The 24,029-nt window shown below is 59.5% G+C and overlaps 1 protein-coding gene across 1 annotated transcript in view; it reads left to right on the top strand.

Moving 5' to 3' along the window:
- The first annotated feature begins 829 nt into the window (after positions 1-829).
- Positions 830-24,029, top strand: part of NECTIN1 (nectin cell adhesion molecule 1) — a 61,347-nt gene continuing 38,147 nt past the window's right edge. Inside the window, exon 1 of the mRNA XM_047072419.1 lies at positions 830-1,143. Coding sequence (XP_046928375.1) covers positions 1,065-1,143 — 79 coding nt within the window. The 5' untranslated portion in view covers positions 830-1,064. The remainder of the gene's footprint in view (positions 1,144-24,029) is intronic.

Below are 24,029 nucleotides of genomic sequence, written 5' to 3'. Positions count from 1 at the left end.
CTCGCTCCTCCACAGCCCCCACCCCCGCCCCGTCTTAACTCCACCCCCACCGAGCGGCTTCTCCCCCCCACGCCGGCCGCTAGGGGTCACTGCCTCCCTTTGTCAGCGAGGAGGAGGGCGGCTAGCCCTCCGGCCCTCGCCCGGGCGGGAAGGCGACCGAAGGGGCACCTCCCGAGCCAGTGGGCCGCGGCCGACCCCACGGCCCTCGCCCGGGACCCGCCTCCGCCGGGGGCCGGAAGGTGCGCGCGGCCGGGCCGGGGCCGGGCGGGCGCGGGCCGCGCGTCGGAGCCAGGAGGGAGTTAACGCTAACCCCTCCCCCTCGGTCTGACATCACGGGCAGAGCGGCTGAGAGGCTGGAGCTCGGCGAGTGAGAGAAAGAGCGAGAGCGGCGAGCGCGGCGCGACTCGGCGCCCGGGCAGCTCCACATTGTTGCGGATCGGCCGGGACCCGGCAGCGCGAGCGGCGGCGGCGGCGCGGGGAGGGGGGGGACGCGCGGCGCACCCGGCTCGCCCTCCGCGCGCGGAGCCGCACCGCCCGAGCAGCCGAGCCGCGCGCCCGCCCGCCCGCCGCCTGGGCCCCGAGCCCACCGCGCCGCCCGCCCGCCGCCTGGGCTCGTCCCGCCGCCCTCGGAGGACGGCCGGCCATGGACGCCTGCAAGTTGGAGCCGAGCGGGAGGGTGTGAGCGCGCCGGGGGCCGGGAGCCCGCGCCGCGCAGCCGGGCAGCCGGGCGCGCCGGGGGTGGGTCCCTCTCCCCAGCCCGGCTCTGCGTGGAAGAAGAGGGCGGGGACCGGCACGGGGAGGAGAGCGGAGGAGGAGAAGGGGGCATGACTCGTGCAACTTGCGGCGGGCATCCACCGAGCCTCTGAGCCGCCGGCGGCCCGGGGCCCGGATTGCGGCCGCGCGGATCCCACCCAGCCCACCCCGCCCCGGCCGACGGCTGCGGCTGACCTGGATCCTCGGAGCGCCCGGCGGCCGGCAGCGATCGGCCTTCGTCTTCCGGGCTGGTTTCTGGAGCGCGGGGAGCGCTCTCCTCGCGGCCCCTCTCGCCGGACCCCCGGACCCCGATGGCTCGGATGGGGCTTGCGGGCGCCGCTGGACGCTGGTGGGGACTCGCTCTCGGCTTGACCGCATTCTTCCTCCCAGGTAAGCGCGTTCCTCCTCTGCCTTCCACTCTCCCCCCACCCCCTTCCCCGCCACCATCCAATGCCTTCCCGAGGCTGGGAGCTGGATGGCGGGCACGTCTGGGTTACAGGCAGCAGAAGGAGGCAGAAAAGTTGGGTCACGGCTTAGGTAAGGGGGGTGCGGGTGGCACGGCGGAGAAAGAGAGGATGAGAAGCCTCACAGCCTGCCCTGCAGGGAGGCAGTCGGATGCACGTCTCTGTGTAGCAAGAAAGCACTTTCTCCGCTCTGTTTTTCACAAAAATAATAATATGTAATCGCGTTCTATTTATTTAATAACCAGCTCTCAGCTCGGGAAGCAGTTTGGAAACACTGCATGTTACATAAATGCAAAATAATCGCCGTAATCGCCGTCTCGGGGTATGAGACAACAGCCCCAGGGGGAGGGCGTCAGTCTCGGAGCTGGTGGGCTGCGGGTTTGGAGGATGGCAGGGGGGCTTCGTCTCTGTCGCCGGCCCCTTCGCCAGACGGCTCCGCGCGCTCGGGCCCCCTCCCGCCCCACGCAGCCACACGCGGGCGCGGAGAGCCGGCTCCTGCGTCAGAGACAGCTTCTCGCTCACCTGCGGTTCCTATCCCGGTGGGTGAGGCCCGGGCCGCGCGGGCTCGCAACCTCCCCGCCTTGCGCGAGCCGGACTTCGCCTCGGAACTCCGCGCCGGGTTTGGGGGCTCTCCCCGGAGGAAGCGCCGCGGGCTCGGTGCCAGCCAGGTGGCTGCATGACCCACTTTCCCGAGGCTGCCCCGCGTGTCCTTCCTCGAGGCGGCCGGCGGCCGAGGGGTTAACCCGATGCCCGACCCTGGGGTGGCCCGCGGTGGCCCATCTGACGGGTGGGGTGGGGGCGGAGGCTGGGACCGGCCCCGGCGTATTGTGCTGGGGAATGAACTGGAAAATGCGTTTAGGAGGCAAATCCGACCGAGTCCCCTCGCCTGGGTTTAACCCTTTGTGTCCCTGGGGAAGCTGCTAGGCTCCCACAGTAGCTGGTGACACCAGCGGGGGTCAGGGTGGGGGTGGGGGTGCCTCCAGCCCTCCGGGAGGAAACCTGAGACGACCTCCCGCCCGGGCTAGATGGGGGATTTTGTGGGGGGAGGGCGGGGGTTGGCTGGAGCACGTGGTCTGGCCTTAGGATAAGGGGTCGGAGTAGGGAGAGACCAGCTCCGCATGGGGCAAGAATATCACATCTGGAGCGCCGCCGGCAGCGGCCCGTTGGAGACGCCAGCGGTGCCGCAGACTCGCGGGCTAGTTTGTTACCCCGGGGCGAGCCTGGCTGCCGAGGTCCGGGGCTGGGGTGTACCCCTGGAAGGCAGGAACCTGGCCTCATTCAATTCTATGCCCCTCCTGCCGCCAGCTCACTGCCAGGGCTCCACCGATCTGGCTGAATGGCCTATGGTAGCAAAAGCACTTTGTGGAGGCCGGCACCACGGTGCCCCCACCCCTGCAGCCTGTGGGGTGCTGCCCTGCTAGGTGGGGGGCGGGAGTTCTAGGGCACACAAGCAGCATTATCCATTTCTAGGGGCCTGAGTCGGCCTCCCCTTCCCCCGCAGGGTGGTCGTGGTGAGTGAGAGGTCTTTCTCTCACACCGGACCTCCTGGGAAGCCAGCCAGAGCTTGGGCCCTAGGACTTCTCTGACCACGGGAAGGGGGGTGCGGTGAGCTTCTGGGAACCCTTCGATTGCATAGTGTCCACACCCAGATGCTAGGGAAAGGAGAGCTTTTGGGGAGCTCTAGCTGGTCTGGCACACCAGGGGTTAACCTCATTCCCATCGGACAAAGAGTGGAAAGGCTTGGGGGCAAAGAATGGACTCACCCCCCTTTTCCACTCCTTTCGTCGTTCTCTTCCCCCAGCTTTGAGGTACATAGTGGTTGACTCCTCTGGGGGGCTGGAAGCCTGCCCTGCTCCACCCCACTCAGGAAGTGGGGTCAGGGAGATGGCAGTCTCACCTGGCTCAGTGTAGACACTCCCCTCTCCCCAAAACTGCAGATTGAGGGGTGGGAGGCAGACAGAGAACTACAACTCAGGCACTTAAGCCCTCCTCGGTCGACTGTCATTGTTATGGCCGGGGTGGCATCAGGGGCAGCCAGAATTCATCCCCCCGCTGGCCAAGCTCCCTCGCACACCCGCCTGTGTGCCCCTGTGCCCCTGCAAAGGGAGGTGGGCGGGTGTGGTTGTGCCCCTCTGACACTGGATGGAGGCTGGGGGGCTCAGAAGTTGCCTGCCCACACCCCACTTTCCACCACTCGCCAGCTCCCTCCTGGCGAGGAGCTTTCTGTTGCTCCTCTCTGGAGACTTGCCAGCCGGATGCTCTTTTCTGGGTTCTCCCGGGCTGTGTCAGGGAGCATGGAGGGCAAAGAGTGGTCCTCTCTCTGGGGCGAAGCAGGTGGGGGCAGCCCCCAGTGTGTGCGATGGCCCCCTGACTAAAAAAAAAAAATAAAAACACTCGATCTGGCTATTGACGTGTAAATACAGAAGTATGTTTTCAACAACACAGCCTTTACCAGGCTGGGTGGTAAAGCCCTCAAGCTTCGGAGATAACAGTCTGTGGTTCCTACAGGTCAACTCAGAGGAGATGGCCAGTGGAGCATAGGGACTACACCCCCGAAGAGGGACAGGGGGAGCCCTGGGGAGGAGGCAGAGAACCTGCCTTAGAAGCAGGTGCACCGAGCCGGTGTCCCACCTACACCACACCCTCCCTAATTGGCTTCCCCAAACCTTTTGTCTGGAAAGAGAACACACACCCCAGGTGTCGTGCACACCCTCGGAAGACCTGTCGGGCCCGCGGCACATCCCTTCTCTGCAGTCTGTACAGAGCCTGCAGAAGGTGGTTTCCTTCAAAACTCCGAGTGTCGGAGCTGCTGGGCTATTTTCCTCTCTCCCCATTTCTCACAGGCAGTGATGTGCTCAGGCTTGCTGGGCAGGACATTATGGCCAAACCAATTCTGCCGGCCTGGGGATTACAGCGTGTGCGAACAGCAATCTCAGTGCCCGCTTTGGAGGCTGCGCTGTAGAGAGTGTCTCAGAATCAGATGCAAGGCCTGACAGTCCAAGCTGGAGGGGAGGAGAAGATGTTGCAGAGCCTGGGCCCCGCAGCCCTGGCTGAGCAGCCCGTGAGGCATCTCTGAGCCTGAATATCTGTGGCTCAGGGGGACAGGTGGTCCCTTGTTGCCCGATGCCGGCCAAGATGATGATACCAGTTCCCGTCTCAGCCACTCAGCTTTGCACAATGAACCCACCTACTCGTTAGCCACTTCCTGACCCAGGACCCCGTTGAATGCTGCCAGGACGGTCATACCGGCCAGCAGAACCCTGGTGCCGATGGCTCAGCAAGCGAGCAAGTGGGCCAGGCTTGGGGGGGGCAGGGGGGGGGCGCGGGGCGGGGGCACGGGCAGAGGGTCTGCCCCCGTTGCTGCGTCTTACGATACTGCCATTGTTTAGCAGCTGACTAACGTTCATTGTTCGGCACAAACAGAAAACACCCGAGGGAGGTGTGAATATACCTTCGATTTTCCTGATTGTGTCTTTTCCTGGTTAACCTGGTAACTTGAATGGCTCCCACCTGGGGGAGAGACAGACCGAGGGGGTACCTGTGTATTCGCCTGTTTTACCGTCGTCGTCGTCGTTGTTGTTTTGACTCTGACCGTTAGCCCGCGTGCCGGACTAGACTGGACACCAGCCAGCTGTGGCGCTCCGGCGGTGACACTTCTGACAGCCTGCATGTCGTCTCACCATCCGCGTGGATTGGCACACACACGTGCCAGGCTTTGTGTGCTTGCGTCGGTGATCTGCAATCCCCTGTGCACGGGCAGACCCACGGGCGCGAGGGCAAGGAGGTCTTGGGCGCTGGTGGCTGTGGGTCGGCACGGGACCAGGGCTATAACGGTATATCAGGTGTATATTCACATATAACTGATGTCTTCTGTCTTTCCCACTAGGATTTTGTGAGTGGCTCTGAGCCTTGATAAGACCTGTGTTGATGTCACAGGGTCAGAGAGGTGATTTTGGGAAGAGACCTAGGACTTCCCGGGTGGGCTGCTGGGTCCTTTGAGAGCGGGAAGCCTTTACACTGGTTTCTTTTTCTGTTCTTGCCCTTGGCGTTACACTGGGCCTCGGCATGCTCACCTGGTGAGGAAGGAGGCTTTCCTGTCTTGTCTCCCTGGCACATGGTATCTGGATCCTGGTGTTGACTGGGGCCCGGCTTGCCCCACGGCTTCTCGAGATCCCTAGAAGGCTGGGAGGGGCCCCGGGAGATAGGTTTGCAGCTACTGATTTGGCATCTTTACTTTCTGCGTGAACACTTGGGGGAAAGGGGATCATCTGAGGAGAAAGGTGGCCTACTCTGGGCGTTTTAAAAGGGGCAGGAATGTGGGTTTGGGTCTTTGGGTCCTCCACGAAAATAGCCCCGTGGAACCAACCACAGGTGTACTCAGGTCGGCAACATACATGTGCCTGGAACCACCCTGGGCTCCGTGCAGCAGAATGGGAGAGCCCCCTTAGAGGGAATGAGGGGCGAGAGGCAGGGAAGAACTTTGCCTGTCCTGGGAACCCAGGACCCCGTGCCCAAGACCGGCTGGCAGGTGTTTCTCCCCCACGACGCCCGCCCCTCTCCATAGAGACCAGGTCTGCCGAGCCAGCAGCAGATGTGCTGGCGGGGGCAGGAGGTAACTTAAGATCTGAGCAGGGATCACTTTGCAGAGGGAATGCCCTGAGTTGGAGATAACACCCCTTAGTCCAGTTAACCCTTGAAACTCTGGATTGTGCCGATCTGGGAGGTGGGGAGAGGGAAGAGGTGGGAAGAAAACACATCAAGCCTAGCACCTGAACCCTGACCCGTTCCCGAAGGACAGAGGAACACAGTGCAATAGGAGAGACCCGACAAGGACACAAAGGAAGTCTTCTGGTGGCAGATGACGGACTCTTTACTTTAGGGCAGTGGATAATCCCAAGGTTTATCCTTGAATGGGGGAGGGGAGCAATGGTATGTATTCCACCCCCCCCCACCTCCCCCCCGCCCCGGGCTCATGGGATCTGTGCCTTTCACAGTCTTCTAGGACAAGGCAACAGCGGTCACGGGCCCTAGTTCTGAGAGAGAGCAGCAGACGGCTTGGTTCCTCTCCCTGCAGCCTAGGAAGGACCCCATCGTGGCCACCCAGCATAGTGAGACAGCAGAGTGCAGCCAGGTGGACTGGGTTTGAATCCCAGCTCTCCTACTTGCTGGCTGAGTGTGCTTGGTTAAGTTACTTTGTAGGCCTCAGTTTTTCCCATCTGTAAAATGGGTTTCTGTTAATACAGATTCCAGAGGAGGTTGCGAAGTGTAGATGGACAATAAAGTATGAAAAGTGCTTAGCTCGTCGCCCGGCCTGTGATAAACATGCAGTAAAGTAGCAGCTACTCCTATTCTCCACGCCCGTCCTCTGAGTGGTCCCGGCGCCCTCTCAGCTGCCCGCTGGGCAGTGGCCACTTTGTACTCCCTTGAGAAAGAGCCACTCAGCTGCCTGCCCAGTGCTGACCTCTCTTCCCTTGTCGCTGCTCATTGAGCCCCACCTGGAGATGAGGGCAGGGGCTGCAGCAGCCCCTGGGGGCTCAGGTGGCCTGGTGGGCTCCAGGCACCTGCGCGCCCAACCCCGGTGGTCATGTACTCACAAGCAGCAGGTGCCGTGTGGTCTTTGCTCTGCAGCGTGTCACCAGGGGCTCTCCCCGGCACCCTCCTCACTCCCTGGCTACATCTGGAGTACTGGCTGTGGTAGAAGCCGGGGCCGGCAGGGAGGGCCTGGGGCTCAGCCCCTGCCTTTCTTCAAAATTCCACGTTTGGGGGAAGGGTGGGCAGCACGACCCTCTCTCCAGCAGCCCACTCATCTGGCAAGACGGTACAGCCAGATAGAGCATCCCTCCTGGCGTCACCCCCTTCTCACTGGCAGGAAGCCCTCTTCCAGTTTCTCCGGTTGCAGATGGAATCCTTTCGCCACCAATAATAAAAATGTCTGTGGCGCTCTTTACGGCTCGTGGCTCCAGCCGATCCTCCCAGTAGCCCCGTGAGAATGGTATTCCTGGCCCTTCCATTTTACAGATGGGGAAAGTGAGTCAGGCTTAGTAATTTGCTGACCATCTCAAGCCAGGGAGGCCAAATCAGGTGCCAGAACTTGTGACTTCAGATCCAGTAGATGAGGGAGATGACACAGGCTGAGATGGACAGATACAGAAGAGGCTGAGCCGGGCCACCACAGAACGTGTCCGGTGAGACGGTCATTCACTTCACCAGCCACCACAGAACGTGTCCGGTGAGACGGTCATTCACTTCACCAGCCACCACCATTCTCCCCCTACAACAAGCCAGAGCTCCCTGGGGAATGGAGGGAAACGGGGAGGACATAGGTTGGAGGGTGGCCCAGCCGGAGGGAGCTGACCATGGAGCCCAGGTCGGCACGCCCAGCAAGAACAGCTAGGGAAGCCAGGGACAACAGTGTCCCTCTGGAAGCTAGAGCATCACCCCCTGGAGATCTAGCCTGAGACATGGGCAGGGCCCTGAGGTATGAGCACAGAGCCCCAGGGCACAGGCAGGCACTGGGACAGAGAGTGGTGCTCCGAGAGCACGCGGACGGACAGAGCCACAGAGAGGGGAAGGGGTGAGATTTGGCAGGCAGAGCGGACTCCCTCTCCTGGGCTACTCCCCGCCCCGCTCTGGCCTGCACAGACCCCAATGTCATTCCCAGTTTATGAGGAGTCTCATTACCAAGCCACAGACAATAAAACCCGCCCGGCCACTCTGGCCCGGATCTCATTAGAGGACATTAGTTCCACTGGCTGGTAGCTCCACTGGGACACAGCTGCAGGCGTGGCCCAGGAAGCAAAGCAGGCCAGTGGCCATGGGCATGCGAAGGTCCCATTGGGAGTTGGAGTTCGATCTGTGGGCTTAAATGGAGTTCTTTGCCTCCCCGTTCCCTGTCCTGGAACGTGTGCTCCCCAAAGCTGGAAACACAGGTTCCCTCCTGCCCACTCGAATCCCCAGTTCCGTCCCCTGCCCGAGGGGGAGAAGCACACGCTCCCTCCAGGGCTGTTCATAGGAGCCCGCCTTGTCTGGCACGAGCCGGCTGAGAAGCTTAGCAAAACACCATCCTGCAGAGGGGGGCCTTGGGGTCAGGGGACGGCTCCCCACGCTCACCTGTAGGGCTGAGAGTCACATCCCAGCAGTAGAGATGAGTTTGGCTTCCTCACGGCCACCCTGGCTTGAGAATCCTGGCCCATCCTCCTGCCCCGTGGGGGTAGAGGCCTGGGGACCCCACGGTGGAAACATTTTTCCTCCCTGAACATGCACTCTTGTCACCTGACAGCTAGGACAGGGTCTCACCGGTCTCACACCGCTCCCTGAGGTGGGGTAACTTGTCCACAGTTGCTGTGACGGAGGCTTGGGTGCCGTCATGGGGTTCTCCCCACCACAGCCGGGATTGTTTCTTGCTCAGCAGAGTCGAGTGCCTGTCGACAGCCCGGCTCCTCTCTGCCTCTACCTTCCCCTCCCCGCTCTATCTTGATCTCTCTTGTCCTACAATCCTCCGCATATACCTGCTGGTCACCAGAATACCACCGGGGCTCAGTGGTCATCACCATAAAAAACAAGACCAGAGCAAAGGAAAGCTCGCCCCTTCCTGGTACCTCCGTCTTGTGGAGGAAAAGTAAGCGACAGGCGCAAATAACTTGTTCTTAGCGCACACGAGCTCACTTGGTACGCTTCCGTGGAGGGTCACACAGGCCAGCCCACGCTTTGGCGCATGAGCCGGTTTGCCCGCCAAATGAGTCAGTGGAGCTGGGAGGGCCGATCTGTTTGGGCAGACGCGAGTCCGCCTCGCTCTGGAGAAAAGGGGACTAGAGACCTATACTAGCTCCTGGGGCTCCCCCGTAGGGCCCTAGTCTCGAGCCGGTCTGGAGTGCAGGCCCCAAGGGGGATCGGTGAGGCTGCCTCCATGCGCTCTGGTTCCTGGGGCCCCAGCAGCGCCCCCAGCACGCCCTCCCTCAGTCCTGGTATCTTGTGGGCAAATGCTGCCAGCTGCTAGGACAAAGAAAGTTAGAGAAGGTGCCTCAGAGCCAAGCCAGCCTTGCCACCACTTGATATGGGCCCCACCTCGGGAGGGGCTGTTAGCAGCGCCCTTGTTCACGGGACTGTTGCCACAGCCCCTGCCTCCTGGCTCTCTGGCTCCGGTCTGCTCACACTGCTTCTTGGATGGATACACCTAAAGTGCACGTGAGAAAGACGCTCACAGGCCCAGAAGCATCCGATGGCTACCCCCTCCCTAGCTCCTCTCTCACTGCCCTCGCCCGCACGCCAGGCCCACCCAGCCACACACCCCTCTATTCACGTCCCACGTTTTCCCACCTCAGTGCCTTTGCACATGCCAGCAGCCCCCCTCCCCCCCGCCGCCTAAAGTTCTCCCTTCCTTCCCATATCTAAATACTGAGATCAAGAGCCACTTCTGTCATGAACCTCGTGACCCACCCCCTCTCCCAGCTGGGGATAACCTCTCCCATCTCAAAGCCCCCTGGCACCTCCTCCATGCCCCCCTATGGCATTAACCATTCTGCATCTTGCTGTATAGTTATTTGAGCCTGGGGTTTTTCTTCTCCCCAAGACCAAGAGCTCCAAAAGGACAAGTCCACTGCTGATAGATCTCGGTGTCCCCAGGGCCTAGTACAGGCTTGGCCACATCGTGGGCCAGGTGGATACATGGTTGGTTGTTTTGGGCAGCTGATGACGATGGTGATGATAACAAACTTTATATTGAGACTTCTTGGGTGCCCGACACTGTTATAAACACCTCACATGTAATCACTGACTTAACCTTCATTACCACTCATGTAGAGGGCCCTTCTCTTCTCCCTTTTTTCACACATGGAAAGATGAGGCCCAGGCAAAGGTTAGAACACCCGCCCGTGGTCCCACAGCTACTAGGTGGCAGAGCCGGGATTCAGATCCAGGAAGTCGGGCCCAGTGTCCATGATCATACCGCTTAGCTAAGCTGCCTCTCTCCTGGGTGGATGGGTGACGGAGAAAGACGGCTTACCACCCCTGGGCTAACACAAGACCCTGCGTCCGGGATGCCCACCACCCTCGTATATCGCTCAGCACCCCCCTGCTCCCTTTGATGGCGCAGGAATAACCTGGCGCGGCCCTGGAGCGGGTGAGGTTATTAGTGCCCATCATCAGAGTCTCGGTGGTCATTACTGTGTCCTTGGATACCTTACAGGTGCTCGAAGTAACAACCATTGCACTGCTGGTAGATTCCACCGCAGTCCCCGTTTTCTCTTGGGAGTGTGAATGTGGCTCTGCTAGAAAGAAATGTCTCAATGTCATCACTGTTTCATCCCCTGAGCTTCTGGGTATCACTGATGCCACCTGCGGGCGAAGGGGGGGCTCCTCCCATGCTTCACTGACGAGACTAGGGCCAGGTGTAACAGCTTCTCCCAAAGAAGCCGCCTGGAACTATCCACAGCGGGTGTTCCCAGGCAAGCCCCTGGTCCTGGGTGGGTCCGCAGCTCAGCAAGCTGATCCTATGCCAGTGCCTATCCAAAGCTTCTGGAAGGTTCTGGTCTCGCAGGCCCTCACCCAGCGATCCCAAAAGATGGCCAGGGAGGGGCCCCTACCTGGGGAGGTGGGGAGGATTTAGGGTGTTCACTTGTGCTGGCTGCTTTGATCCCCTGGGATGAAAGGGCCGGTGCTTCCTCTGCCCCAGGCAGGTTCAGAGCAGGGAGCTGAGGACAGAGGCCTGGCAGCCACGGAGCCGGCTTAGAGAACTATCCCAGGGAAGAGGGTCGTGGGAGCAGAAAAATCAAAACGCTCTCTGGACGTTGTGGCTGAGGACTAAGCGGCCTCCAGAACGCTCACGTGCAGATTGTCCTCTGGAGGGTGACCCCGGGCCGATGCTCCGCTCGGCACACCCTGACCCCGCACATCACCACGTGGACTCAGGCCTCACAAACTTGCTTAATTAGGAGGGTAACTGGGCTGCAAAACAGTCATCTGATAGGTTTCGACGCCAAAGAGAAATTCCTCCTAGACCCTCTGCTGTTCTAGATTATCCATGCTCCGTTAGCTTGAATTACGGCGCGGCCTCTGTGGCCCAGACACAGGCCAGCGCTATGCGATTGGTTCCTGGGCCCGGAATCTGCCCGGCGCCCAGGAAGTGCTTGGAAGGAATAGTAGGATGGAGGGCTCCGGACCCACCTGGCCCCCATCCAAACCTAAGGAGCGCCCTTTGTCGGCACCAAGGGACCCGCGTTGCCCTGGGCCCGCGGATGCCCAGCCGCACTCTCGAGCCACACCACCTCCGTGTCCCTCTTCTCTACCCTGTGGGCCAGATGTCCTCCGAGAGTTTGGTGTCAGTGGCAGAAGCTTCCTGCGGTGGCTACTGGGTAAAAATTGAAGCAGGGGCAGGGACAGCCTCCTCCTGAGTGTATATAAGATCAGAGCACAGCAGCCACACTGCACCGGATTATTTTATTATGATTGCCCACCTCCCCCGCCCCCCGAACTGTCCTCCATCTCATTGGCCTAGATAGCTACATCTCTCAGAATGATGGATGGGCTGCCTCCCCCTTCCCAGGCAGGGTGGCCAGCCCTGCTACCGAGCCGCCCTCCTACCCAGCCCCTTCCCAGATTTATTCCCTGTGTTTATGGTGCCCGGAGAGTAATCAGTGTCCTGGGCCGGCTGAGCACTCTGATTATCTCCATTCGGCTGATGGATGGGCCTTTGGGGAACTTAGGCAACAGCCCCCTGCTCCCCGTGCCTGCCCCAGCCCGCCCGGCACCCTTCCCAACCTGAGTCACCTCCCCAGAGTCAGATGATGGGCCTCCCTGCCCCTACCAAGGGGGTGGCAATGGGGGAGGGAGGCCGCAACGTCCGTAGGACCCACCTCTTGGCACTGTGGCAGCGATAATCGGGAAGGGTCTCTGTGGCTCCCCCTTCCTCCCAGAGAGCCTGGAGTAGGGGCAGACAGAGCCACCAGGGCACTGTTCTGGGGACCAGCGCCCCCCGCCCCCCCCCCCCCGACTCAGAAACATCCTGCCCAGGAAATGGCTCGATTCTCCTCTCCCACCTTCTCACTCCATCACTCCTACCCCCTCGGCACTTGTGTATACAGCTCGAGCTGTAATGATAATTTGTGCTGCTTTATGTGTTTCTTTACAAGTGTTTTTATGTCCTCTGTGTGTGTATGAGAGAGGTTTATGGTGTGTGTGTGTGTGTGTGTGTGTGTGTGCGCGCGCGCGCTCCCTATTAGACTCTGATTGCCATCTTCTCCCCCACGGAGGCCGGGGGCCCCGGCTGGGGGAGGGGAATGGGCAGAGCCTGGATACTGGGGGGCAGGGGCAGGAAGTGGGGGGAAGAGGCAGGCAATCAAAGACCATAACCGTCAGAGGCAGGGTCTGCACTGCCCCCCAGCCGCCAGTTAGAGAATGCAGAAGGTCAATCTTGGATAATTGTTTTGTCTATAGGATCGCAAACAACTGGTTTGACTGTTTCCTCCCCAGCAAATTGAACCCACCGGCCGCATTGGAACCACGTGGTCCCCCTCTCTTATCACTTACGTGCGCCCTCACGCGTATCTGGGTCTCGTCTCCTCTAAACTTGAGTTCCCTTCCCTGGAAAGCAGGGATGTGATGATGAGAGGTTTAGAAAAGGTAAATAATGCATGTGGTGTGATGAACACAGTGCCTGCTCCAGAGCGAGCCTGCACACCACTTGGTTATTGTTAGCTGCTGCTGGCCCGGGGAGCCTCCATCGAGGGGAGGGGCAGTTCCCTGGGACCAGGCAGCCTGGCCCAGCACACCGCAGGGGTCCCTCGGCTGGGTTCCTGTCACTCCTCAACTTGGCCTAACAGGGGACGGCACCTGCCCTCTGACCTGACACACAGCAGGTGACAGCTGAGGGTGCCCTCTCTTAGTGGCCACAGGACAGTGGCCTGGCTGGGAGATGGAGAGAAGGAGCTGGGGCCTTGTAGGGTCGGCCCAAGTAAACCTATCACTCCTCCTAAGCCTTCCCTGCTGGGCTGTGAAGGGGCTAGGAACGGGAGTGCATTCTCCTGCCCCCTTGCAGGCGGGTTAAATTTCTGAGCCTATGGGTTCCCGTCCCCTCCCATCCTCGTCCCCTCCCATCCTCGGGTCCAAAAAGAGCCTCCCGGCTATCAGCTGAGGGTACCTCCCTTCCCTGCAGGGGAAGATAACTCCCTTCCCTGTGGAGGATAGACTGGATAGGTCAGGAGAAACCTGGCATTGGAAGGAGAGACAAAAGATCCTTCTTAAAACCCCTCAACTGCATCCCCACCAGCTGGTTGAACATCCAGCTTCAGCATGAATACCTCCAACGATGGGGAACTCACCACCCTACGTGGATGCCCCTACAGCTCTCACTGCCCCAGATTCTTCCTCGCACGGAGCTGAAGTCTGCATGCCTGAAGCTCCCACCCATTAATCCTGCTTCTGCCCACTTGGAATCGTGTGGAGCACGTCTGATCTTGCACGTGATATACTTCAGGCATTAAAGAGGGTCTCCAGCTCTCAGTTTTCTCTCCCACGAGTGCTTTTGACCAGGTCTGACACGCTTTCCCATCTTAGGTGCGCTCCATGGAACCAGGCTCTCTCGATCCCCGGTGGCCGGTGTGATGCCCCAAATACGGGCTGACCTACCCGAGGATTTTGGCCTAGGATTCCCCAGCCACTACAACCACCCTAGGATCCGGGAGTTGGCACAGTGGGTCGGCTGCCTTCACGCCTCCCCACCTCCACCTCACCCCTTCCGAACCCTGTTTTCCTTTGGATTAACAATAAATTGCAGTGAAAGATCCGCTTATCTCCAGCGGGAATTAAGGAATTAAGTTGGTGATGGGGAGAGAAGGGCCTGAGAAAGGGAGCATATTGCACAGATTCAGGGCATAGGGAGGACAGCGGGGAGGGCAGTGGGGAGGGGCCGCCTGCCGTCACTGTCACTTCGCCCTGGAGACAGCAGGAGCGGCCCCTAATGCTCCCAGCAGCCTGTGCCCTGATGGGGATGGGTGGGGGCCGGTTGGAATGGGTGTGGTCACCGTGGGAGGCAGTGCACCACAGGGACGCCCACATGGGGTGATCTCCTGGCAGCCTCTCCTGTCGCCCATTAGTGCCTCACGACATGGGGCAGCGGCTCCATGGCATGTCGCGGCACTAAGGGCGAGCTGGGGCATGCGGCCGGGTGAGGCACCCCACCCCACTGTCTGACACTGTGATACGGAGGCTGTGATGTGGTCCACCACCCTGCAGGCAGTTCATCGGTACCATCCAGGCACTACATAACCCGTAGGCAGACCCTTGTGACCCACTTTGTTTCTCAGTTGAGACTGAATTAACCGTGGCTTCCTGTGGCCAGTTGTTAGATGAGGCTCTCGCCCCTGGAGAATCTGGGCTTCCCTCTATCCTGAAGGCAACCCAGCAAGCAGCCTCCCTCCTGAACCCCAGCATGCCTCTGCCCTTCTCAGCTCCAGTGCCCCTGCCCAAAGCCCAGGAGGCTCAGCTTGGAACCCCTTCTCCCACGTCCCCGAGGCTCCCCGATCCCTGCCACCCTCCCTGTCACCAGACCCCTCCCTAGCAGCACATTTGGGAGCTCCCCTCCCTCCTTTTCCCTACTCCTCCCGCCTCCCCCTGCCCTGCCAAACCCTGGGGCTGAGCAGGGAGAGATAAGGGGCTGAGCTACCCTCCAGAGGGTGAGGGTGGGGGTTGGAAGCCAAGAGGGGATGGATCCCAAGGTCCGCTGCCTTCGGGTCATCCAGACTAAGCATGGGACCTGCCCCAAATAATAGTTGCAATCACTTGTCATCCTAGTCTCTCCCGACACCCTCCCAGGGCTGGGAGTAGGGGTTGATATTCAATAGCAGCCGCCACCTCTGGGAAGGGCACCGGAAGATAAAATGCAAGGCCAGGCCTGGAGATAGTCTCCACGAGAGGAGGAGGGGCAGGGAGATCTAGGGATGCTTGGGATTCAACACCGGTGAAGGGGTGAAGCCAGAAATGGGGCGCTCAAGTCCAAGAGTCTAGCTGGTTAATAATTAGTAGCTCTGGTTAATCAGTGGTGTTTTTCCCCCAATTTCAGCTCCCCCACCCCCACCTTCTAGGCTCTGCCCAGGCCTCTGAAAAAGAAGCCCCCACCTCCGCCCCTGCCCCGGGCCGCCACCTCCCCCCTGTCCCCTCCCCCCCAGCTGGTTTCTGGTCCCTGGAGCCAGTGTGGTATTTAATCTTCAAGAGAGATTAGTGGCCTGTTTTAGCCAGCCTCCCCCCACAGGCTCTTTGGATGCCCCTAGATATTTCCTGCTGGGAGCGCGGGCCCCACGACCACCCCAGAAGGCATCTCCTTAGCAGGGTCCCTGGCCTCTGTTGACTCACTTGGCTGACCTTGCCGCTGCCAGGTAGGGTCCTGGGGTGACCCTGTGGGTAATGCTTCCCTAATCCTTTAGCTGAGGTCAGTTAGTCAACAGATGTTTATCTATAGGTGCCAGGTCCCTTGTGTCAAGAAAAAGTACTTTCAGCAGCTCAAACAGAGGTTAAAGGCTTTATTGAAAGGCTAATGTGCCTCAGGGGGCACCTGAAGACCAGGTGACTCCCCAAGTGGAAACAGGATTGGAGGCTCAGGGTGAGGAGGAGAGGGGGCCACGCGTCCTTGAGCTTGGGCTTTGGGGCGACATTTTCATCTCCAACTGCTAGAAAACTTGCTGTTGGGCCGCGTGGGTTTCCGGGCCTCTTCCTCCATCCGGATCCTTGGTGCTATCCCACCCGATGGGTGCCAGAACAGTTCCTTGAGACCTGTTTTTATAAGGCGTGTGGTCAGGGGATGGGGAGGTGGGAAAGGGGAACCTCTCCCACCTGTTTCAGTCCTTTGCGGGGAGCTGGTAGGGAGGTCCGGCGCTCCAAACAGGTGTCATTCCTGTTCTCTGGGCACAGAGATGCACAGAGCGGTGCAGAGAATTTCCCGAGTGAATAAACTAGGCACGGGGCTCTGAAGGGGACATGGGGTGGGGGTGGGGCCCTAATCTGGGCCCTGGAGCAGTGACCTTGAGGCTGAGACCTGGAGTCTGAGTAGGAGTGGCTGAAGCGGCCCCTCCCCCGCCCACAACCACCACCCTCTGAGACATCCTGGGGGCCTCTCCCCATTCCTGGGGAGCCCGCATACCCCAGTCAGAGCAAGAAGTGTGATGTGTCACAGCCCTGCTCTGTCTGAAGCTCTCTCAAGCTCCCCAGTGCTAGTGACTTAAGTACAGACCCCGTGGTCCACGTTGGGGTTTCTCAGCCCCAGCCAGTACTATCTGGACGTTTGGGGCCAGATCATTCCTTTTTATGTGGGACTATCCTGTGCACTGTAGGATGTTCGGTCTCTACCCAGTAGAAGCCAGCAGGGTCCTCCCTCACCCCCCACTGCGTGACACTTAAAAAATGCCTTTAGACATTGCTAAATGTCCCCTGGGAGGCAGAGGCACCCCAGGTGAGAACCACTGGTCTAGGGTCTCACTGTAGCCAGAACCTCCTGCATGGTCTCGTACTTTCTCTCCTGCCCTCGCCCCAGACACTGAGCTCTTTGAAGGAGAGGGCTCAGCCTTAAGATCTCTGCAGGCCTTAGCTCGGTGCCTTGTACACAGTAGATGCTCCGTAAACGTACAGTAAACCGATGGGAGCTGGCTGGCTTCCCTCCTTCTCAGCCCCTAGTAGGCGACGATGAGGTTTCCTTCTTCTGCGCACCTCTCCGTGTTGTTGGCACTTTGCGTAACCCCCGTAGCCAAGATGTGCAAACTTCCGACGCTTCCCTTTCTCCTTCCTGACACCTCCCATACCCACCTCATGTTGTTTGCGGCAAACAAAAGCATCTTTTCTCATGTCGTTCACATTTGCTAAGTATCTCCTGGGCATCGAGCCCTGGGGGGACCGGAGGGCGCTGTGGCTGCGTGTGTGAAGTCGGGCGTGGCTGTGTGCTTCCGCAGGCAGGTGCCTGCTGGGAGGTGTGTCCGTGTGTGGCGTCCAGACCCCACTCACGCTGAGCTCGTGCCCTCTGCTCGCTGTTTCTCACCTTTCACCCCACCAGGCCTTTGCTCTTGCTGTCCCTCTGCTTGGCGGGCCTTGCTTCGTGGCCTGGCAAGAATCCCCTGCCCCCAATTCATCATTTCCCCCCCCAGTATCGTCATGGCACTTTCGAGCATTCTTGCCATAGCACATTGATCACGTTAGTGGTTAATATTTCCTGTGTCCTTGGGCCTGGGACCATGTCGTGCATGCACGTGTGTGTGTGTGTGTGTGTGTGTGTGTGTGTGTGTGTTTGCAATTCCTACTTTCTTAATACATGCTTATTAAATAAATTGAAATAAATTGCTTACTTTATTTTCCAGAGCATTTTCTTTGTACTATTCTAAGCATGTGTCTGATTAATGGCTTTGCGTAACCTTTCTGCGCGTGCCCTCATGAGTTTCTGTGCGTGTGCGTGTGCACGGACATGCGCACGTATACGTGTGCAGCACTATTTTGTTGCACATGGATGTTTGGGTGTACATGTGCGCGTGCATCTCTGTTCCAGCGTTTCTGTAGATTTAAATGTGTGTCCCCACCCCCCCCCCGGTAGTGCCCCTCTCCAAGGTGGCATTCCCTCAACCTTTGCCAAGGGGTGAGGTTAGAGGGGACTGAGTTGGGACCCTCCTCCGGCCAGCTTTCTCCACCCACCTCCCAGAACGTCCTTCTGACCCCAGTCCCTGGTCTGCCGGAAGGGATCGGGGGCTTCCTGTCCATCCTCGGGGAGCCCAGGGCGGGCAGGCTGGGTTGGGGGGCAGAGCCCTCTGTGGCCTAGTCGCATACACCCCTTTCTCCATCCATCTCTGCCCTGTTTAATTGGAATTTGGCTAGTGGAGACCATCTGTTCTATTCCGCCTGTTTCCATGACAACCAAGTGGCTTGAGACTGAGGTTTGTAGTGAGAGAAGTGGCCTAGGGGATGCTGGGAAAAATCATTGAGGCCCTCCCCCTCACACCTGCTCCGCCTCGCCTTCTCCTCTCTGCCCTGCCCTCGCCCCCAAGCCCAGAGTAAGAATAAAGCTACTGCCCACCAGGGAGTCGGGAGGGCATCACCTTCCTTTCCCAGGCTGCTTTGGGCTTCCTCCGGCTTCCATTCATAAGCACTTGCCCCCGTGCAGACCGGGGTGGGGGGTGGGAGGGGGGCTGGTCCTGCCCTCTGCCCACCCTGGGACCAGAAGGAAAACCTGGAGACGTGAAAGCCTGCAGGTTTTCCTATAGTTTCAAGCCTCAGCCACCCCTGCCTCCAGACCTCTTCCTCACCCCATCTGAGTGTCAAAATCTTCAACCAAGGACCACACACACACACACACACACACACACACACCACTGTACAAGCATCAGAAATTTCAACCCACTTGTGATGGCTGATCCGTCTCCCCCCTCCCCCAATGCCGGTGTCCAGGGAACCCGAGTCCCCAGACCTTCCAGGTGACAGGGCTTTGAGAATGGGGTCCTTTGCTTCCCAACCTCAGGGGTGAGTGCTCCCTCACAGCCCTGTTATAGTCGCTCAGGACCACACACAAAGGACTCTGTCAGAGCACCTTGCTCCCCAGGGGTCTCCCTCTACCCCTGGTGCAGAGTGGGCCCCACCAAGTACGTGGCTCATAAAAGAGCTCAGAGCCCAGCAGAGAAACTGGTTGTCCCTGGGCTCCCAGGAGCTCAGACAGGCCCTGACACACTGGGATGTGAGTAAGGCTCCCTCTCTCCTATTTCTGGACAGTTCCGTTTTCACGGTGTTATTTTCTGCCCTAATTTCTCCGTCTATGGCAAAGCCGCTTCCCTGCCTGCTCTATTACCGGGGGACCTGCCTGTCTTCAAAATTAAGTGCTGTGGCTTGTCAGGTGACCTGTCTGTCGCTCAGGTCCCAGGCGAAAGGTGCCAGCCACACCTCTTGAGCATAGGGAGACGGGGAGCCTGCCCCAGATGGGGAGGTGGTCCCGGGATCTCTCCAGTGGCCTGCACCCTGCAGAAGGTCGTTGCTCGGAGTAGCTGTGCTGAGCGGGGACCTCTACATTTGAGGGTGCTGCAGCCTTGCCGAGGGTCTCCCAGTGGCCAGCCTGGGTCCGTCAGGGCAGTGGTGGTATCCAGCCCCCCACCATCCATTCTTCCAACCCCTGGCAACCACTAATCTACTTCTGCGCCTATGGATTTTCCTGTTCTGGACATTTCCTATAAATGGAATCACACCGTGTGGCCTTTTGGTGGCCGATGCCTTTCACTGTACATTCCACGTGCCTGCTTCTGTGTCACCACCCTGCTTAGAGAGTGTCGGCGGCCCCCCGGTTGCTACAGGGTGACGTGCAGACCCTTGTCGCCTACAGAGCCCTCTTTAAACCAGCGCCCATCTCCCGCCCCATTCACCTCTGCACCAGGAGCCAATGCTCAGCGACATTCAGGCTGTAAAAGACACTGTCCTGTTCCTGCTCCCTCTTCTCTCTCCGAGGGGCTCCTGCTTACCCTGCAAGACCCAGCTAAAAACCTCCCTCTCCTCCGATCCCTGCATCCCCCTCAGAATCGCTTTTCCTCTTGGACTCCCATCGCTTTTGGTTCATACTTCAAAAAACAAATGAAACATAGCACTTAACTCGAGAATTATTTGTTTGCACGCCTGGGTTCCCTGCTAGACGGAGCCTCTAGAGAAAAAGAAAATGCCTTATCCTTTCTCATCCCTCTATCCATCCTCCCACCTCCCCCATGGCTGTCACCTCCACCCAAGGGAAGCTGGCCCGGTGCTTGACTCCGAGTATACACTCGGTAACACTTGAGAGATAAAGGCGAGGGAACTAGGAAAGCCAGAGCCGGGAGAGTTCATCTGGGAGAGGTGACCCCGGAGAAGGACCCGGAAGGAGGGGAGGTTTCGGCATCCTGACGTAGCAAAGACTGGCTGGGTGTGGCTGGGTCTGAGAGCTGCCTTCCTGTGGATGCTCAAGGTGACAGAAGGCGGGGAGGCGTCCTTCCCTGAGTTAGAAAGCCTTTGCGGAGCAGGGCGCCTGGGTGGTCACTAGCATGGGAGATGGGCTGGAAAGTTTGGCAAAAGGGTGGAGGCCGAGTGGGGGAGGGGCAGCAAAAGAGAGCAGAGGGCGACCCGTAGCTAGAAAAGGAGAGCGGTGGGTACAGGAGAGGAAGGTGCCCCAGCAGACGCAACAGCTTGTGCAAAGGCCCAGAGGCAAGGCAGAGCCTAAAATATCCTGGAGGAGAGAGCCTGGCATGGGGGAGGGGGAGGGCTGGGTGAAGCTCAGGCTGGTGGGATGAACGGGACCCCAGTTGCCCAGGGAGCTTTACGACAAGCTGAGCATGGTGACCTATACACCTGTCTCTGATGAAAACCTCCCCGTCCTTCAAGGGCCACTTAAGGACGGGCGGACTTTCCCTGACCACCCCAGCTGGCAAGGGTGGCTGTCCTCTGCACATGGAAACTACTGGAAGGCGAACGATGGGTTTTAAAACCCTCCCCTTCCTCAGCCAGCCCCACGGGGAGGACTTGAAGGGCAGGGGTGGACTGGGGTTGCCTGCCACATCCTAGCTTTGTGCCTTGGACATCCTAGTCGGCTTCTCTGACCGTCAGTTTCTGCCCCTCTGAATGTTGACCACCTGAGCACGAAAGCGGGGTAACACCACCGACTCCAAGGATTTGATGAGCTGGGACACAGATGCTCTGAAGGGGCCGTGTGGGCCTTAACCCCCACGTGCGCTTATCAGCACAGCCAACCAAGCGAAGGAGCCGAGGCCCCTTGTCTTTTACGTCGTTTCCAAAAGACTGGAAACGCTGACGGGGGCAGGTCCCGGCCGTGTGAAATGGGCTCGAAAGCCATCATATTGGGGGTGGCCGGTGGATCACAAACACAGCCTTCACTCTCCAAGGGCAAGGATGTGCAGAGAAAAGCTACAGTGGTGCTCCCCCGGGGGGGGCCGGTGAGGGGCTGGGGGCCGGGCCAGGGGTAGGACCCAGCCGAGGCCAGCAGCCTTCTCCGCGGGGAGTCACCGGAGCCGCTGGCCCTCCCCACGGTGGCATCCAGTTCCCAAGGAGGGTGCCAAGCACACCTTCTGCCCCTGCAAAAACAAAGCTGCCTAATTGCCTTTTAATCTGGGGATGTCGGTGTGCTCGTGTTGGTGCTGAATTGTAAGGGGAGATAATATCTTTCCCTTTGAGTGAAAAGTTATTTGATCTCTGTGTGTCAGAGGAAAGCCTGTGCCCAGAGAAGAGGTGGGACGGAAGGGAAAGGTGGAAGGGGAGGGCGCTGGCTTTATTTCTCCCAACAACTATCATAAATAAAGGAGAACAAGCATCTCTGTTGTCCTGGCTCAAGGCCATTGTTTTGTGGAGGGCTTTCTCCTCACCCCTGCCCCTCCCACCTCCCTTTCAGGCCCTGGTTGGGAGGCCAGCTTGTCTGCAGGTAGGGGTGAGCCGCCAGCTGCCTCACCTGGAGAGGTGGGAGAGGTGGGCCCCTGAGACCCGGGTGCCGGCCCTGCCACACCCCCTGGGGCCTTGGCTGTCCCTCCCCAACTCTGCAGGGGCTGCTGAGCTGTCCCAGGTGACTGCGGTAGCCTCCCTGCCTCCCTCCCTTCCAGCCACATGGGCCAGATGACTTCCCAGGCGCACTCGCACCTCAGGCCTCTGCACCTGGAATGTTCTCCAAGGCAGACACATGGTTGGTACTTGGCTCTTGGCTCAAATGTCGCCTCTCACAATGAGGCCTTCCTGGCCACCCTTCATCTTCAGTAGTCCTCTGTGTACACACACACACACACACACACACACACACACACACACACATTCTCCTTGAAAATCCCGCTCTCCACAGCCTGCTCTGGGAGCTGACCCTGACCAGCCATGCCGCCCTGTCCCCTGCCAGGGCCACTCTTCCTGCTTTGTAGCATCCACCGAGTGCTCACAACCTCATCCCCTTGCAGCCTCCAGAGGTCAGGGTGGTCATCCCTGTTTTACATTTGCGGAAAGTTCCGGGAGAACCCCACCTTGAGCAGCAGGCTCTTAGACAGTGCTGTCCACATTTGCCACAGAGGCTCCCACCAGGCTGTGAGTGGGAGAATGTCCGAGCCCTGCCCCAGCCTCGGGTCTGACACCGGGCCAGGGATGCACACTGACTTGTCCTGGGAGTAGCTCTCCGTTCACAGCCAAGGGCAGGCTGGGTCTTGGCCTGGCTCCTGCTGACCGCCAGCTGCCCATGTCCCGGCTCAGCTGGGTCCCCTCCCGCCCCTCTCCCCTCCCTCCCTGCACACAGACACAGCTGAATCTTCAGCCCTGACCCTGCATCCGTCCACCTGGCTGGGCGTGTGGCAGGGGTATTCTCAGCACCTCCGGGGCCTGCCCTTACCCCAAGGAGGAGAGTCAGGCCTGCAGTGAGCCCTCACGGTGCTCAGTAAACCAAATTATAGATGGGGAGGTGGAAGCTGGGAGGGCCCAAGGGACCTATTTTTACACTGAGGACAGCCCTCTTGTCCCCGGAAGCCCTTCTCTTACAGCCCTGGGCCCTCTCCATCTCCAGAAACAACTGGGGTGGTCCCGGGAAAGATCCAGAGGGAGGAGGGAGACAGCCCTGCCCGCCAGTGCGCGTGCAGAAACAAGATGGCAACCAAAAATGCCAGCCGTGTGGCCTTGGGTGAGCCACCAGAGGTGCTCCTTCCACTGGGTGCTAAGGCAGGGTCCCCGAGCCAGGAGCTGGTGGCACTCGTAGGGGCAGGCTTCCTGAAGGAGTAGCGTCCGGGGGGGGGGGGTTGGGGGAGGCAGCGACTGGTCTTGGAGAAGAGGCATGGACGCAGTGGAGTGGACAGTCTGGAAGAGCCAAGTGCACGTTTCTTTACCCTGGCACTGTGAACGTCTTGCACCGTATGTGATCGATCCTTTTGGGACCTCACTTGGAGCACTGGACGGGGGAGTTACTTTCACAGTAATCCAGGGTGACGGGAATCAAATGTGGGAATCAGACAGAAAGCAGGTTTGCTTTCTGTTTGTTTGTGAGCAGGGGAAAGAGCCTCAGAGTTAGGAGTCCTGCGTCGGCCACCTGCCGGCCAGGTCACCCTGGCACTGTCCAGCCCCTGTATCCTTGTCTGTACAGCAAGAGGGTCGGATCAGTCGGTCCTGTCCAGGCTCTTCTGGCCCATCCTTGGCGCACAGTGGATGCAAGCAGGGCCCATAGCTGTCCTCCACCACGTGGTCAAGTCCAAGGCCCTCCAAGGCCAGGAAGGGCACAAAAGAATGGGGTGCTGTGACTTCCCAGGGGCCGGCCGGTCTCTGAGGTCTAGAGATGTCTAACTGCCTTTACCGTAAGACATTTCTCTGTCCCTTTGGCCACCAGCGGGAAAGTCCTTCCCAACTACTTTTGGGCCTCCTGCGTGGGGGACCCAGAATGGAGCCAGGCAGGAGAGGCTTACGATCCGAGCCGGCCCCCTCTATCCCTGCCAGGAGCACTTCTCGAAACTGTCTCAGTCCCAGACACCGTGGCCTCCCAGTCACGCCATATATCAATCGACTTCTAGAGACTGAGGGGCTGAGTGCAGGCCCTGGCGGGGCGCTGGGGTCCAGCTTGAGCAGGCGGGCGCCATCAGGGTTCTCCCGGAGCCCCGGCCCAGTAGGGGACGGACAGTGAACAAGGTCTTCCGGGTGTAGCGATGGCCAAAGACGATGATGGCCCGGCGGGAACGCGCCACAAAGGGGTCTTAACGGGTGAGGGCGCTAATCTTCCCAACAACCAAGGGGAAGTTTCTACTACCATTCCATTTGTACACGTGAGGAAACCGGAACGGAAAGTCTAAAGTCACACAGCAAGCCAGCGGCAGAGCCGGGCTT

Source organism: Lynx rufus, unplaced genomic scaffold, assembly GCF_022079265.1.
Source record: "Lynx rufus isolate CCGP_SWC_20201006 ecotype Redwood Valley unplaced genomic scaffold, mLynRuf1.p SCAF_9, whole genome shotgun sequence".
In the NCBI taxonomy this organism is placed as follows: Eukaryota; Metazoa; Chordata; class Mammalia; order Carnivora; family Felidae; genus Lynx; species Lynx rufus.
This window is presented reverse-complemented; position numbering and strand designations above follow the sequence as displayed.